General features: G+C 33.5%; 1 protein-coding gene and 1 pseudogene across 1 annotated transcript in view; both read left to right on the top strand.

The window, feature by feature from the left end:
* Nucleotides 1-16,341, top strand: part of LOC145243759 (DNA/RNA-binding protein KIN17-like) — a 67,286-nt gene that overhangs the window by 24,451 nt on the left and 26,494 nt on the right. The window contains exons 2-3 of the mRNA XM_080106802.1: nt 13,409-13,454; nt 15,310-15,436. Coding sequence (XP_079962928.1) covers nt 13,409-13,454; nt 15,310-15,436 — 173 coding nt within the window. The remainder of the gene's footprint in view (nt 1-13,408; nt 13,455-15,309; nt 15,437-16,341) is intronic.
* Nucleotides 8,884-9,058, top strand: LOC145244117 (U2 spliceosomal RNA; annotated as a pseudogene).

Below are 16,341 nucleotides of genomic sequence, written 5' to 3'. Positions count from 1 at the left end.
CCCCAACTAAAAAAAAAGCAAAAAAACGGTTAATTTTTTAAAATTTGACCCCTATTATTAACCCTTAAAATTTTTTTTTTTTGGGCTCAAAGATATTAATTTAGATCCATGTCCAAGAAAACTATATCTAAAATCTCAAGTGTTTAGACCCATAATTGTCGGAGCAGATTTTAGAGTTCTCAAAGGCCAAATCATTGAACTTTTACCTCTTAATCGCCAAATTTCTGTCCAAATACCAATTGCATAGATTTTCCAAAATCTTAGTACTCTGTACATCAAAATTTTGAATCTGTAGACTAAAGTTGACAGAGTTATTGCTAAGAGAAATGTACACACAGACAGATATTTTCACTTCTATAGATAGATAGATAGATAGATATATAATGAGAGACAGAAAGATAAATATATACAATGAATTAGTAGAGATAGTTGTTAAATTTTTGGAAATATGTATGGCAATTTGATGGCAAGACTTAGAGCTAACTGTTAAGATTTAAAATATATACATAGAAATTCAAATGCCAGGACTTATATGTAGAGTGCTCAATACATCAGTAGAGCAAGGTAATAAGTTAGAAAAATGCATACGTCAATTTAGATAACCACACTTTTTTTGGTATTCTTGTGTGAATATGACATAATGTAATATAAATTGTAATAATTTTATTCTAAATGTTATGGTTCTCAATGAAAAATCTAAAATGTCAATATTACTCTATGTATGATAAAGCATTGACATATAATTTTCTTTCAATAAAATAAACGTTTTATAATGTCAGCTCTGTCTAGTGTTGAGCACTTATTTAAAGTGTAATTATTAAGTAAAATTCTACATAAAATGTCTTTATTGCTCTATGTCTTTTGGGCACTCTTATATAAGTCTGGTTAAATCTTAATGTTTATTTAGCCTGTAATAAAATAAACGTTTTATAATATCAGCTCTGTCATGTGTTGAGCACTTATTTAAAGTGTAATTATTAAGTAAAAATCTAAATAAAATGTCTTTATTGCTCTGTGTCTCATTGAGCACTCTTATATAACTCTGGTTAAATCTTAATGTTTATTTAGCCTGTAATAAAATAAACGTTTTATAATATCAGCTCTGTCTAGTGTTGAGCACTTATTTAAAGTGTAATTATTAAGTAAAAATCTACATAAAATGTCTTTATTGCTCTATATCTTATTGAGCACTCTTATATAAGTCTGGTTAAATCTTAATGTTTATTTAGCCTGTAATAAAATAAACGTTTTATAATATCAGCTCTGTCATGTGTTGAGCACTTATTTAAAGTGTAATTATTAAGTAAAATTCTACATAAAATGTCTTTATTGCTCTGTGTCTCATTGAGCACTCTTATATAACTCTGGTTAAATCTTAATGTTTATTTAGCCTGTAATAAAATAAACGTTTTATAATATCAGCTCTGTCTAGTGTTGAGCACTTATTTAAAGTGTAATTATTAAGTAAAAATCTACATAAAATGTCTTTATTGCTCTATATCTTATTGAGCACTCTTATATAAGTCTGGTTAAATCTTAATGTTTATTTAGCCTGTAATAAAATAAACGTTTTATAATATCAGCTCTGTCTTGAGTACTATTTAAAGTATAATTATTAAGTAAAAATCTTAATAAATGTCTTTATTGCTCTATGTCTCATTGAGCACTCTTAATTAACTCTGATAAATCTTAATATTTATATCTCTTGTAATAAAATAAACGTTTTATAATATCAGCTCTGTCTAGTGTTGAGCACTTGTTTAGAGTGTAATTATTAACTAAAAATCTAAATAAAATGTCTTTATTGCTCTGTGTCTCATTGAGCACTCTTCTATAACTCTGGGTAAAGCTCTTTCGTACGTTTAAACAATATATATATATATATATATATATATATATATGCCAATGATGCTTGCATGTGCTCCATAGTTTAATATAGCTGTGTAGTAAATTTAACAATTGTGTTGTTTAATTATGCAAGACGATTTTACTTTAAGAGTGCTCAATGCATTTATAGAGCTTTGTAGTAAGATTTGGAAACATTTTGCCAATTATTTTAGACAAATCTACTTCCAGAGTGCTCAATATATTAGTAGAGCTAAATAAAACATTTGAGAAACAGATATGGCATTTCAACTGCATAAATTTATTTTGACAGAGTTCAATACATTAGTAGAGCTAAATATAGACGTTCAAAAACCTGTATGGTAATTCAGCTACACGAATATACTTTGAGAGTGCTCAATACATTAGTAGACGAAAGCATAAAATTCAGAAAACATGAAGAGCTCTGCAGTATGTTTTGAAAACCTAAATGTCAATACATAAGTATAGATATACTGTAAGTTTTTGATATATATATATGTATATATATATGACAAGTATTTGAAACAAGTTTCCTATTTGAGTGCCTAATATATTTGAGAGCTCTATGGTAACTTTAAAGAACATATTTCAAAATTATGTTAGACAAATTGTCTTTTAGAGTGCTCATTTCTAAGTAGAGCTCTGTAGAAAATTTTTGAGACATGTTCAGCAATTTAAGTTCATATCAGTTAATAAATAGAGCTATATAGTGACTTCTGCAAATTTATATGGCACTTATCCTAGACAAGTTAACTCTTGTAGCTGTGCAATAACATAAGAGTTCTGCATTAGTTTTGGGGTATGGTTCTCACTTTATTAGGGCAATAACTTGGACACATTATACTCTGGACAAATCCATTGAGGACAACCAAAGGTAACCTGTTTTTTTTCCACTCTGCTGAATAAGACTCATCTGTCTTGGTTCACTCTTGGGACATTAAAACAAAAAAGGTGAAGAATTAAAAAAGAATGCAAAAATGTAAATGTCTTTGCAAGTCATTCATTTTCACTTTCATAACACAAAAACATCTGTAAGAACTTGATAAAAGAATGCACAAACAATAAAATACAACTTTGCTGTCTTGGAATCTGAAATCAGTAGAAACTTCCCCTACTGAAATTCCCACACACCTCAAAAAAAAAAAAAAAAAGAATCCTTCCCAATGCAATACATTTCAAGCAATTACAGTGTCAGACTTGGTACTGCAATGACTCTGTAAACTGAAAATATATATAAAAAATGTTAAGCAAAATTGATTCATGTTAACACCTCTCCCAACACCACAGATTAACTACAAACATACTTGATAAAGCAAAACACAATTACAAATGTGTATGAAAAAATAAAAATAAAAAAATCAACCAAGCAATGGATCATGATTTTCTGGTGTTTGATGGAATGTGAGTAGGCATACAGCCTGGATATTTTTCCAAGGTAAGTGATGATATTCATTATTATTGTCTTTTTGGATTAGTTCAGATATAACTATAATTGTTTTATGTATATATTTATATGTCTAGATGTTATGTGTGCTATTTGCATGTTCCCTATAGAAAAAAATCTACATAAAATCTAAAAGTGTATTCTGATGTAAAATTAACCAGTAAAAACAATGCTTGTGTTCCTGATACACCAACTATTTCTTATTAGCATATAAGTTGAATCATGAAATTTATCTCCCTTGCCTGTCTCTCTCTCTTTATACCTCTGTATTTCTCTAGATCTGTCTATCTCTCTTTTCTTATTCTTTATCCCTATTCCCCCTCACGCCATCCCCTATGTGCTAACTGATAAATTTCAGCATGTCTAGATTGATAAGCTTCTCATTTACCGGTACCAAACTCCCGTTTTGAAGTTAGAAGTTTTAACTTGAATACACGTTGATATGTCAAGGTAACAGTAGGCATCGATGAGGCACATCCAGACGCCAACCTACACGGTGCAGAGAAAGAACAGAAAAAAAACTAAGTCCCGATGTGCCTAGCAGATTAAAAGGCATTTTGCTACGCCTACATGCACCCAAGCTGGCAGTAGGCGTCGATCAGGCACTTCCAGACACTTACTAACAGTGTTTTGAACTTAGAAATTTCAATTGAATACACGTTGACATGTGTTGGTCTCATCTACCTATACCTACGTCCCCTCGGTTGGACTTAGAAATTTTCACTTAAATACAATCTGAGATGACTTGGTCTATAGGAATCTCATCTACCTATACCTACATCCCCTCTTGTTTGGACTTAGAAATTTTCAATTGAATACAGGTTGACTTGCCTTGGTCTATAGGATTCTCATTTACCTATACGTACGTCCCCTCTTGTTTGGACTTAGAAATTTTCACTTAAATACAATCTGAGATGACTTGGTCTATAGGAATCTCATCTACCTATACCTACATCCCCTCTTGTTTGGACTTTGAAATTTTCAATTGAATAAACGCTGAGATGACTTGGTCTACCTATACCTACGTCCCCTCTTGTTTGGACTTAGAAATTTTCAATTGAATACACGTTGACTTGACTTGGTCTATAGGATTCTCATTTACCTATACCTAGGTCCCCTCTTGTTTGGACTTAGAAATTTTCAATTGAATACAATCTGAGATGACTTGGTCTATAGGATTCTCATTTACCTATACCTACGTCCCCTCTTGTTTGGAGTTAGAAATTTTCAATTGAATACACGTTGACATGACTTGGTCTAAAGGATTCTAATCTTCCTATACCTACGTCCCCTCTTGTTTGGACTTTGAAATTTTCAATTGAATAAACGCTGAGATGACTTGGTCTAAAGGATTCTCATCTACCTATACCTACGTCCCCTCTTGTTTTGACTTAGAAATTTTCAATTGAATACACGTTGACTTGACTTGGTCTATAGGATTCTCATCTACCTATGCGTACGTCCCCTCTTGTTTGGACTTAGAAATTTTCAATTGAATACAATCTGAGATGATTTGGTCTATAGGATTCTCATTTACCTATACCTACGTCCCCTTTTGTTTGGACTTAGACATTTTCAATTGAATTCAATCTGAGATGACTGGGTCTATAGGATTCTCATTTACCTATACCTACGTCCCCTCTTGTTTGGACTTAGAAATTTTCAATTGAATACAATCTGAGATGATTTGGTCTATAGGATTCTCATTTACCTATACCTACGTCCCCTCTTGTTTGGACTTAGAAATTTTCAATTGAATACAATCTGAGATGCTTGGTCTATAGGATTCTCATCTACCTATACCTACGTCCCCTCTTGTTTGGACTTAGAAATGTTCAATTGAATACACGTTGACTTGACTTGGTCTATAGGATTCTCATTTACCTATACGTACGTCCCTCTTGTTTGGACTTAGAAATGTTCAATTGAATACACGTTGACTTGACTTGGTCTATAGGATTCTCATTTACCTATACGTACGTCCCCTCTTGTTTGAACTTAGAAATTTTCAATTGAATACAATCTGAGATGACTTGGTCTATAGGAATCTCATCTACCTATACCTAGGTCCCCTCTTGTTTGGACTTAGAAATTTTCAATTGAATAAACGTTGAAATTACTTGGTCTATAGGATTAATCTTTCTATACGTACGTCCCCTCTTGTTTGGACTTAGAAATTTTCAATTGAATAAACGCTGAGATGACTTGATCTATAGGATTCTCATCTACCTATATCTACGTCCCCTCTTGTTTGGACTTAGAAATTTTCAATTGAATACACGCTGAGATGACTTGATCTATAGGATTCTCATCTACCTATACCTACATCCCCTCTTGTTTGGACTTAGAAATTTTCAATTGAATTCAATCTGAGATGACCTGGTCTATAGGATTCTCATTTACCTATACCTACGTCCCCTCTTGTTTGGACTTAGAAATTTTCAATTGAATACAATCTGAGATGACTTGGTCTATAGGATTCTCATCTACCTATACCTACGTCCCCTCTTGTTTGGACTTAGAAATTTTCAATTGAATACAATCTGAGATGACTTGGTCTATAGGATTCTCATCTACCTATACCTACGCCCCCTCTTGTTTGGACTTAGAAATTTTCAATTGAATACACGTTGACATGACTTGGTCTAAAGGATTCTAATCTTCCTATACCTACGTCCCCTCTTGTTTGGACTTAGAAATTTTCAATTGAATTCAATCTGAGATGACTTGGTCTATAGGATTCTCATTTACCTATACATACGTCCCCTCTTGTTTGGACTTAGAAATTTTCAATTGAATTCAATCTGAGATGACTTGGTCTATAGGATTCTCATTTACCTATACCTACGTCCCCTCTTGTTTTGACTTAGAAATTTTCAATTGAATACAATCTGAGATGATTTGGTCTATAGGATTCTCATTTACCTATACCTACGTCCCCTCTTGTTATGACTTCGAAATTTTCAATTGAATTCAATCTGAGATGACTTGGTCTATAGGATTCTCATTTACCTATGCGTACGTCCCCTCTTGTTTGGACTTAGAAATTTTCAATTGAATACAATCTGAGATGATTTGGTCTATAGGATTCTCATTTACCTATACCTACGTCCCCTCTTGTTTGAACTTAGAAATTTTCAATTGAATTCAATCTGAGATGACTTGGTCTATAGGATTCTCATTTACCTATGCGTACGTCCCCTCTTGTTTGGACTTAGAAATTTTCAATTGAATACAATCTGAGATGATTTGGTCTATAGGATTCTCATTGACCTATACCTACGTCCCCTTTTGTTTGGACTTAGAAATTTTCAATTGAATACAATCTGAGATACCTTGGTCTATAGGATTCTGATCTACCTATGCGTACGTCCCCTCTTGTTTGGACTTAGAAATTGTCAATTGAATACAATCTGAGATGACTTGGTCTATAGGATTGTCATCTATCTACACCTACATCCCTTCTTGTTTGGACTTAGAAATTTTCAATTGAATACAATCTGAGATGATTTGGTCTATAGGATTCTCATTTACCTATACATACGTCCCCTCTTGTTATGACTTCGAAATTTTCAATTGAATTCAATTTGAGATGACTTGGTCTATAGGATTCTCATTTACCTATACCTACGTCCCCTCTTGTTTGAACTTAGACATTTTCAATTGAATTCAATCTGAGATGACTTGGTCTATAGGATTCTCATTTACCTATGCGTACGTCCCCTCTTGTTTGGACTTAGAAATTTTCAATTGAATAAAATCTGAGATGATTTGGTCTATAGGATTCTCATTTACCTATACCTACGTCCCCTTTTGTTTGGACTTAGAAATTTTCAATTGAATACAATCTGAGATACCTTGGTCTATAGGATTCTGATCTACCTATGCGTACGTCCCCTCTTGTTTGGACTTAGAAATTGTCAATTGAATACAATCTGAGATGACTTGGTCTATAGGATTGTCATCTATCTACACCTACATCCCTTCTTGTTTGGACTTAGAAATTTTCAATTGAATACAATCTGAGATGATTTGGTCTATAGGATTCTCATTTACCTATACATACGTCCCCTCTTGTTATGACTTCGAAATTTTCAATTGAATTCAATTTGAGATGACTTGGTCTATAGGATTCTCATTTACCTATACCTACGTCCCCTCTTGTTTGAACTTAGACATTTTCAATTGAATTCAATCTGAGATGACTTGGTCTATAGGATTGTCATCTATCTACACCTACATCCCTTCTTGTTTGGACTTAGAAATTTTTCAATTGAATACAATCTGAGACGGCTTGGTCTATAAGATTCTCATCTATATATACCTACATCCCCTCTTGTTGGGACTTAGAAATTTTTCAATTGAATACACGCTGAGATGCCTTGGTCTATAGGATGCTCATTTACCTATACCTACGTCCCCTCTTGTTTGGACTTAGAAATTTTTCAATTGAATAAACGCTGAGATGACTTGGTCTATAGGATTGTCATCTACCTATACCTACATCCCCTCTTGTTTGGACTAAGAAATTTTTCAATTGAATACAATCTTAGAAGGCTTGGTCTATAGGATTGTCATCTATATATACCTACATCCCCTCTTGTTGGGACATAGCAATTTTTCAATTGAATACACGCTGAGATGCCTTGGTCTATAGGATTGTCATCTATCTATACCTACATCCCCTCTTGTTTGGACTTAGAAATTTTTCAATTGAATACAATCTGAGAAGGCTTGGTCTATAGGATTTTCATCTATATATACCTACATCCCCTCTTGTTTGGACTGAGAATTTTTTCAATTGAATACACGTTGACTTGCCTTGGTCTATAATATTTTCATCTACCTATACCTACATCCCTTCTTGTTTGGACTTAGAAATTTTTCAATTGAATACAATCTGAGAAGGCTTGGTCTATAGGATTGTCATCTATCTATACCTACATCCCCTTTTGTTTGGACTTAGAAATTGTCAATTGAATACATGCTGAGATGACTTGGTCTAAAGGATTGTCATCTACCTATACCTTCGTCCCGTCTTTTTTGGACTGTGAAATTTTCAATTGAATACACGTTGAGATGACTTGGTCTATAGGAGTCTCATCTACCTATACCTACATGCCCTCTTGTTTGGACTTGGAATTTTTCAATTGAATACACATTGACTTGCCTTGGTCTATAGGATTGTCATCTACCTATACCTACGTCCCCTCTTTTTTGGACTTAGAAATTTTCAATTGAATACACGTTGAGATGACTTGGTCTATAGGATTCTCATCTACCTATACCTTCGTCCCATCTTGTTTGGACTTAGAAATTGTCAATTGAATACACGCTGAGATGACTTGGTCTATAGGATTGTCATCTACCTATACCTACATCCCCTCTTGTTTGGATTTAGAAATTGTCAATTGAATACACGCTGAGATGACTTGGTCTATAGGATTGTCATCTAGCTATACCTACATCCTCTCTTGTTTGGATTTAGAAATTTTCAATTGAATACACGCTGAGATGACTTGCAATGCAAAAAAAAAATGATGTCGCTTTTGGACTGTACTTGAATCTAAAATATACCTTCTTGGTCTTCTGGCTAAGATCAAGGGTAGTGTCTGTTCTTTCTAAATATGGTATAAAGATATTATGGGGTTTCTTTTTGCACTGGGTGTCCATACAATCGAAATATATCACAGACTCCTATAAGGATATTGGAGATAAACTGTGATAACCAGATATATTCTGACACTACATTAACCAGATTACTTAGATAAATACTTTTACAGTTTTAACAAAAGGGCTATCGCAGGGCCTCCATTCATGCAGAATGTCCTCAGAATTCTTTGTAAAGGGTGGAACGATAAAATTATCCCTTAGAAAAGACAGCATGATTCCATTTGCGTTTGATGAAAACCGGCCCACAAGTCTAAAGAGATGTCTTTTTGGCCTCAGGAGGAGTTCTACGACTTTATATCCTTCTCTCAGTGCCCTCCCATCCTCCTCTGACCTGAACCCACTGGACTACTTCATTTGGTTATACATCGAGAACATCACCAACATGACCTCCCACAACACCAAAGCCAGCCTGATTGCCGCCATCTGCCAAATATTCTCTGATTCTTGTCAGCGCTTGTGGAAAAGGCATGCTCCCAGTTCTGGACCTGTATCGAGGCGGTAATTGAGGCTGAAGGTGGCTACATTGAATAGATATCAGATCTACTACATAATCAAGTTATCTGAATTGATTTTTTTTCATTAAAAGTTTTAAAATAAAGTTGTAGTGTTGTTGTCTTTAGGGCAACACTTTTATCATTCTACCCTGTGTTAGTGTTATAATTCCACAACAGACCTACGTTTATGGCATGATTCCTCGATAAGCATCAATTTCTAAGTGATTAAAGATGCAAAAAATAATTAAAAAATCTAAAAAAAATAAAGAATTTCTCGGCATATCATAATTATTAATACCTTGCAGAAGATTATTCCTAAACGAGAATGTTTTTGTTTTTTTTTCACCTTCACCCCCAAACAAGGCACATTGCCACTTGGACGTAAGAGGCTACTGATTGAGACCATGCCCAAGAAAGATTAATAAAATGTTGGTTTACATTACATTTGAACTTCTGCATATCAGTACAGTCAGGGTAGCAGGAAGGGAATTCCAACGTCTAGCTGTTTGAGAGAAGAAACTATTAGAGTAGAAAGCTTTCTGGCATTTAGGAACCTCACGAGTGAAAGGGAATGATTTTGTTGTGGGGGCACACCCCATTAAATGGGGGCACACCCCATTAAAATACTTGTATAACATGGCATAGAGATGCAACATTGTGATGATGGGACAGGGACTGGGGCTTAGTTGACAAAGCGGGACCGATTAGATTGGAGACTCCTTTTTGGACCCTATCCAAGAGGGAGCGACTAGTGCTAGATGCACTAGTTAAGGTTGTTGCAACAATACTCCATATATGAATGAATGGTGGCCTTATAGAGGTATAGGATACTCTCAGGTATGAGTAGTTCTCTAGCACGATAGAGGGAAGCCACCTTCCTTGCAGCAGTCTTCACAACATCCTCAATGTATTTCTAAGTGATTAAAGCTGAGAAAAATGAGAATTAAAAAATACATTAAGTAAAGAATTTGTTATGTGTCGGCATATTATAACTATTAATGCCTTGCAGAAGATTGTGTCTAAAGACAAATATGTGCACATGTGTGTAGTGGAGGAAACATGGCTGCTTACAGTTGACTTGACATAGACATTTTATTTACAAAGAGGCAACACATACAATGATACAAATTACGGTGCTTATTCACTTTGGCACTTATGGCGATAAACAAAAATGAAGAAAAATTTTTATCGTGTACCTACTTGTCACAGAATGAAGATGGCATATTCCAAAAATCACAAAAATTGATTAAGTAGTTTTTTTATTTTTTCCGAAAAACAAATTTGCCATTTTTTTACAAATAAGTGAAAGCTGAAGCCATTTTAAGCATCTTCAAATTTTGTTTCTAACTTTTTATAAAATGACCCTTCTAAAAAAAAAAATTTTTTTTTTCATTCTTTTAAAAATTTAATTTTCTGGGAAAAAGAAATACACATTATTTTAATAAATTATTGTTTTGTTTCAAATCTTACACTTCCGCTGTTTTTCTGACAATATCCCTCCCCTCAATTGAAATGAAAGTCAGTTGTCTGCCCTTGATTATACTATGGCTGCTATTTTTCCCCCCTTCATCAACAATGAGTAAAATTTGATTTTCTTGAATAAAAAAACAAACTACTTGGTCAAATTACATGACTTTTCGAATATTTCATCTTCATTCCCTGACTGGTACGTACATCATACAGATTTTTCCATATTTTCTTTACTTTTAATTGCTGCTATAAATTCCAATTTGAATAAACGCCTGTGGAACTCTGTTCCATTTTCCTGCTTTCCAACTGACTACAATACGGTTGTCTTCAAGTCTAACGTAAACAAATTCTTGATGAGCCATCTCCTTAAATAATCCAATTTACCCAATTCCCATGACTAACGATTACTACAACATGTTCTCATTGACTACTGTACGCTCATTAACCTTTATGCCTGAGTGGCCTTCGGGCCTTAATAAGTGGTAACTCCTTTGTAAAAAGAAAAAAAGCCGCATTTTTTTATATAGCTTTGCTGAACTGTAAATGAATTTTTTCTATAGTCTTGCTGAACTGTAAATGAATTTTTTCTATAGTTTTGGTGAATTATAAATGAATTTCTTTATGTAAGCTTTGCGAAACCCTATATGAATTTCTTTAGCTATATAAAGAAACTAATATTTACTCAATATTAATTTCTTTCTTTTTATTTTCTTTTTTTACTTGGGAGTCATCACTTATCAAGGCTCAAAGGCCACTCAAGGATAAGGGTTAATGAATGTAAAGTAGTAGTGTAGTAATTGTTAATGGTGTAAATTGGGTAGAATTTGATTATGGGGACGGCCCGACAAGAACTTGTTTACATTGGATTTGAAGGCTACCATGTTGTATTCAACTGGGAAGCAGAACAGCAGAACAGTGTTCCACAGGCAGGAAGTTCTGGGAAAGAAGCTTTGTTCATGAAATCTGCATTTAGATTTAGGCACAGTTAGAGTGTGTGGGGATTGTATATAGTTGTTGTAGCTAGTCGAGTGTTTTTTGTGAAAATTTGGTAAGGAGGAATCATAGGATTTTAGTGGCGCATTTACCATGAAAATAACAATAGAGCAGAGATGGGCTTGCAACGTTTCTTCTGTGGGGAAGAGGTTGCAGAGAAGAGAAGAAAAGGGCATCACATACGAGCTGTCAAAGCTGGTTTTGAACTCTATCAAGGTTTGATAGGATGAACCAAGCAAATGTGGCAACAGTATTCCATTTTTTTTTTATATAGCTAAAGAAATTATTATAGGGTTTAGCAAAGACATATATATATACTCTAAACAAATTAATTTCTTTCTATAGTTGAAGTAAATGAATATTAAAGAAAGAATATTAACCACTTTTTAATGAGAGTTTGTTACTTCAGCAACTCTGAAGAGTTCACCCACAAAACAATAGCTCCAGAACCACTCCAACATTGGTGAAAACACCCTGGAGTCCAGTTGAAGACATGGTTACACATCATCAAAGCTAACATCAAACCTAGCTTTCGTCCAAGGGTCTATAGTGTTCGCCGCTGGTCCTGAAACTGGCTGCCTATCACTATCTTGGATGTTGTCAACTGTCGTGCATGGTCCGTGCTTGTCCGGAATGCTGTGTGTTCTACTGGAGTGGCCAGCTCAACCCATCCTGGGTGAATGTCACTTCAAGTCAATCCAAATTCCTTCACTATGGATTTTGAGATCTTCAGGATACACAAATCTAAATAATGATGAGGGAGTTTTTTTTTGTTTTTTTTTTTTTTTTTTATAAATATTGCTTATAAATTTTCAAATTTAAAAGCTGTAGCTCAGCCCATCCTGGGTAAATGTTGCCTTAAGTCAAGTCATTTAAAAAAAAAAAAAAGAAACTTTTTAAAGTAGTTCATTCTAACTAAATGTGACTATTTCCTTTGAAGAAATATGTTTCTTCTAATTCTCTGAGACATAAGTGTTGACAGACATCCAGACATACAATTTATATTACTATACTATATATTTACTGTTTTTAATTCTGGAATTTAATTTGATACTATTTAAAAAAATTTTTTTTTTTTTTTACATTTTTATTTAAAATTTTTTAAATTTCTTTTACATTTTTATTTAAAAATATTTATTTATTTTACATTTTTATTTAAAAATATTTTTTTTTACATTTTTATTTAAAAATATTTTTTTTTACATTTTTATTTAAAAATATTTTTTTTTAACATTTTTATTTAAAAATATTTAGTTTTTTACATTTTTATTTTAAAATTATTTTTTTTACATTTTTATTTAAAATTTAAAAAAATTTTTTTTACATTTTTATTTAAAATTTAAAAAATTATTTTTACATTTTTATTTAAATTAAAAAAAATTTTTTTTTACATTTTTATTTAAATTTTTATTTTTTATTTTTTTACATTTTATTTAAATTTTATTTAAATTTTTTTTTTTTATTCCAGTGGCTTTTAACCTTGGTTGCGCCAAGAAAAAAGAGGATGACAAAAAGTAAGTAAAAATTTTTTATTTTTTAAATTTTTTTTACATTTTTATTTAAAAATTGTTTTCAGGCTTCTTTTCAATTATAAGGAAAGAATTGTGCTTTATATTGAAAGAATACCTGATTAAGATTTATTAAGTTTTGCGCCACTTTATCTTTGCTTACAAAAATTAAAATCAAGATATAATGATACTAAACCTCATGCCTAGAAATGATAAAATTGTCGCCCTAGATACGACAACATGATTCCATACCTGTTTGAAAACCGGTTTTCTTTTTATTGTTGTTGGCCAGTTGTGTGCAAATCTCAAAAGCAATAGGAACCGTCTATCATGTTTGAAAGTGACACAATGTTCAATAAGCTGTACAACTCATGCTCTCTACCGATCCAAGTTTTGACAACAGGACCATTGCCAGCACCCTCAAAATGCATCGTTGGATTGCTATGAATAACAGGGATATGCCCAGAGTGACGAAAACAAAGTTTCCAGCCACGGTTATGGTCTTTGGTATCTTTTAAAGTGTGTTTTCAAGTGATGCCCACATCATGCCACCTCACATCTTCAAAGTCAGTTTGAAAGTCAACACCAAAGTGTACCTTGATGTGTTTAAGAGTGTTATGATCCCCTGGTGCAATCAGGTGGCTGCTGGCAGACCCTGGGTATGGCAGCAGGACTCGGCACCGGTCCACAAGTCCAAAAAGACCCAGGCTTGGCTTCTGGAGTGCTAGGAATTTGTACCCTTCTCTCACTACTCCCTACCCAGACATAAACCTGCTGGACTACTTTGTTTGGTCATATGTCGAGAACATCACCAACATGACCCGCCCCCCCACAACATCAAAGCCAGCTTGATCACTGCCATCTGTTGAGTATTTCCTGTGATTGAGGCTGAAGGCGGCTACATTGAATAAATGTCAGCTCTATTACATAATCAAATTACCTGAATTGAGTTTTTCAATAAAGTTTTAAAATAAAGCTGTAGTGTTGTTTTCTTTAAGGCGACACTGTTATTGTCTCACCCTATAGTCTGCAAACATACTTCCTAATTTCTGGCGTAACACTACCGGAAGCGGTGATAAGGCAAATCAGTTCCTTCACCTTTTTCTCTCACGTCTATAAATTATTTGTTATTTTGATTTCAATAATTTTATTTTTATACTTTCATAAGCATAGTTTTTTTTATATAAATTCAAAGAAGAAATTTTTCTTTTTAATTAAAAAAAAAATATTTTTCTGATTTCATAAATGTATACTTCTTATAAAATTTCAAATGAAATTAAAACATTTTTTAAATTTTGTCATTAAAAGTGCAAATAAAGACTAATCATGTTATTTTTATCTGCATATAATTTGTTAATTTTTATTGTATACTTTTCAATGATGTTTGTATCTTATACTTTATTTCAATAAATCACTTCACAATAGAAATACTGAAGAACAATAAAAGTGAAGGAACTGATTTGCCTTGTCACTGCTTCCGGTAGCAGCCACGCCGGAAGTTAGGAACTACATTACTGACTATAACCGAATAAATTACAATATTTATTGATCCATCAAATTCAAACAAGAAAATTATAATAATGAAAAATCTGGGTGATTATAACTGAACTTTTAAATGAGAGTTTCTGTTTGGATTGACTTCAGCAAAAACAAATTAAATGCAAAAATTTTTTTTTTTAAAGGTTAAAATGTAATTGTTGATTTCAAAGTCTAATGAATAAAAATGTTCCCTTGATGATTGTCTCTAAAACAATTAATTCCCAAGTTTGAAAAAATGCACCCGTAGAAATGTTGTGAAAAATCACAACCAAGATGAGGATAGTAATAAAAAAAAACAAAAAACTCTCATTTTATTTTTCAGAATGGAAGTAAAGAATGTGTTGAAAAATGTTTCTGAAAGCAAACCCAAAGTAACAAAACCTTTCAAAGAACCCCTTGCCCCTGTTGGCGCCAAGCGGAAATCATCTGCTTTGGATGAAATCATGAAGGTCAGTGTTTTTGTGCCATTTCCTTCTTTATTGATTTTTATTTTATTTATTTTGGACTTGTGGACCGGTGCTGAATCCTGCTTCCATACCCAGGGTCCGCCAGCAGCCACCTGATTGCACCAGGAGATCTTGTTTAGTTTATCCCAAACAAAACATATTGCCACTATTTGCAACCATGTCTACCGGAGATTATGTGAGAAGATGAGTGAGATGTTTATTCACATTACATTTAAAATTTTGCATGTTAGTACAGTCAGGGAATAATACACAATCACGTTGACATACCAGTTCTCTGAAGTTAAGCAATGATGAGCCTGGCCAGTACCAGATGGGTGACCAGTTGGGAAGGCTAGGCGCTGCATGTACCGCACAGATTTATAAGAAATTTCCAGGTTGGTGTCTGGAGGAGCATTAATTCACTGGGTGAGATGCACCCCTCGTCTTAGATAAGACATGCATCTAGGAAGAGGTAACTCTGATGATGTCGGCAGGTCATGAAGGAAGATTAATCTCTAGCAGATCAATGGTTCTATGGTATTAAGAGTTATTCAACTGCAGCTATGCGGATGATCTAAGAACAACAGGTAGATGCAAACAGGTGAGTCAGATGCCATTGTGCTGGGGAACGTAATGGCAACCCACCCCATGTATTCTGCCAAGTTCAAAATCATGTGATGTCTTCAGAGGAATCGGACCAACAATGGACTGAAGTTTGTGGAGAATCCTAACCATCATTTCATCTACAGCATGAACAATGCCACAACACAAGAAGAAGACAGTTAGGGAAGCAGGAAACAGGGAGGAAATTCTAATGTCTAGCAGTTTTAGGGAAGAGACTATTAAAGTAGAAGGCTTTCCAACATCTATGATTTGGCATTTATGGATGCTTAATTAATTTGCCTCAC

This window comes from Euprymna scolopes, chromosome 22 (genome assembly GCF_053919585.1).
Source record: "Euprymna scolopes isolate OS-2025 chromosome 22, ASM5391958v1, whole genome shotgun sequence".
NCBI lineage: Eukaryota > Metazoa > Mollusca > Cephalopoda > Sepiida > Sepiolidae > Euprymna > Euprymna scolopes.
This window is presented reverse-complemented; position numbering and strand designations above follow the sequence as displayed.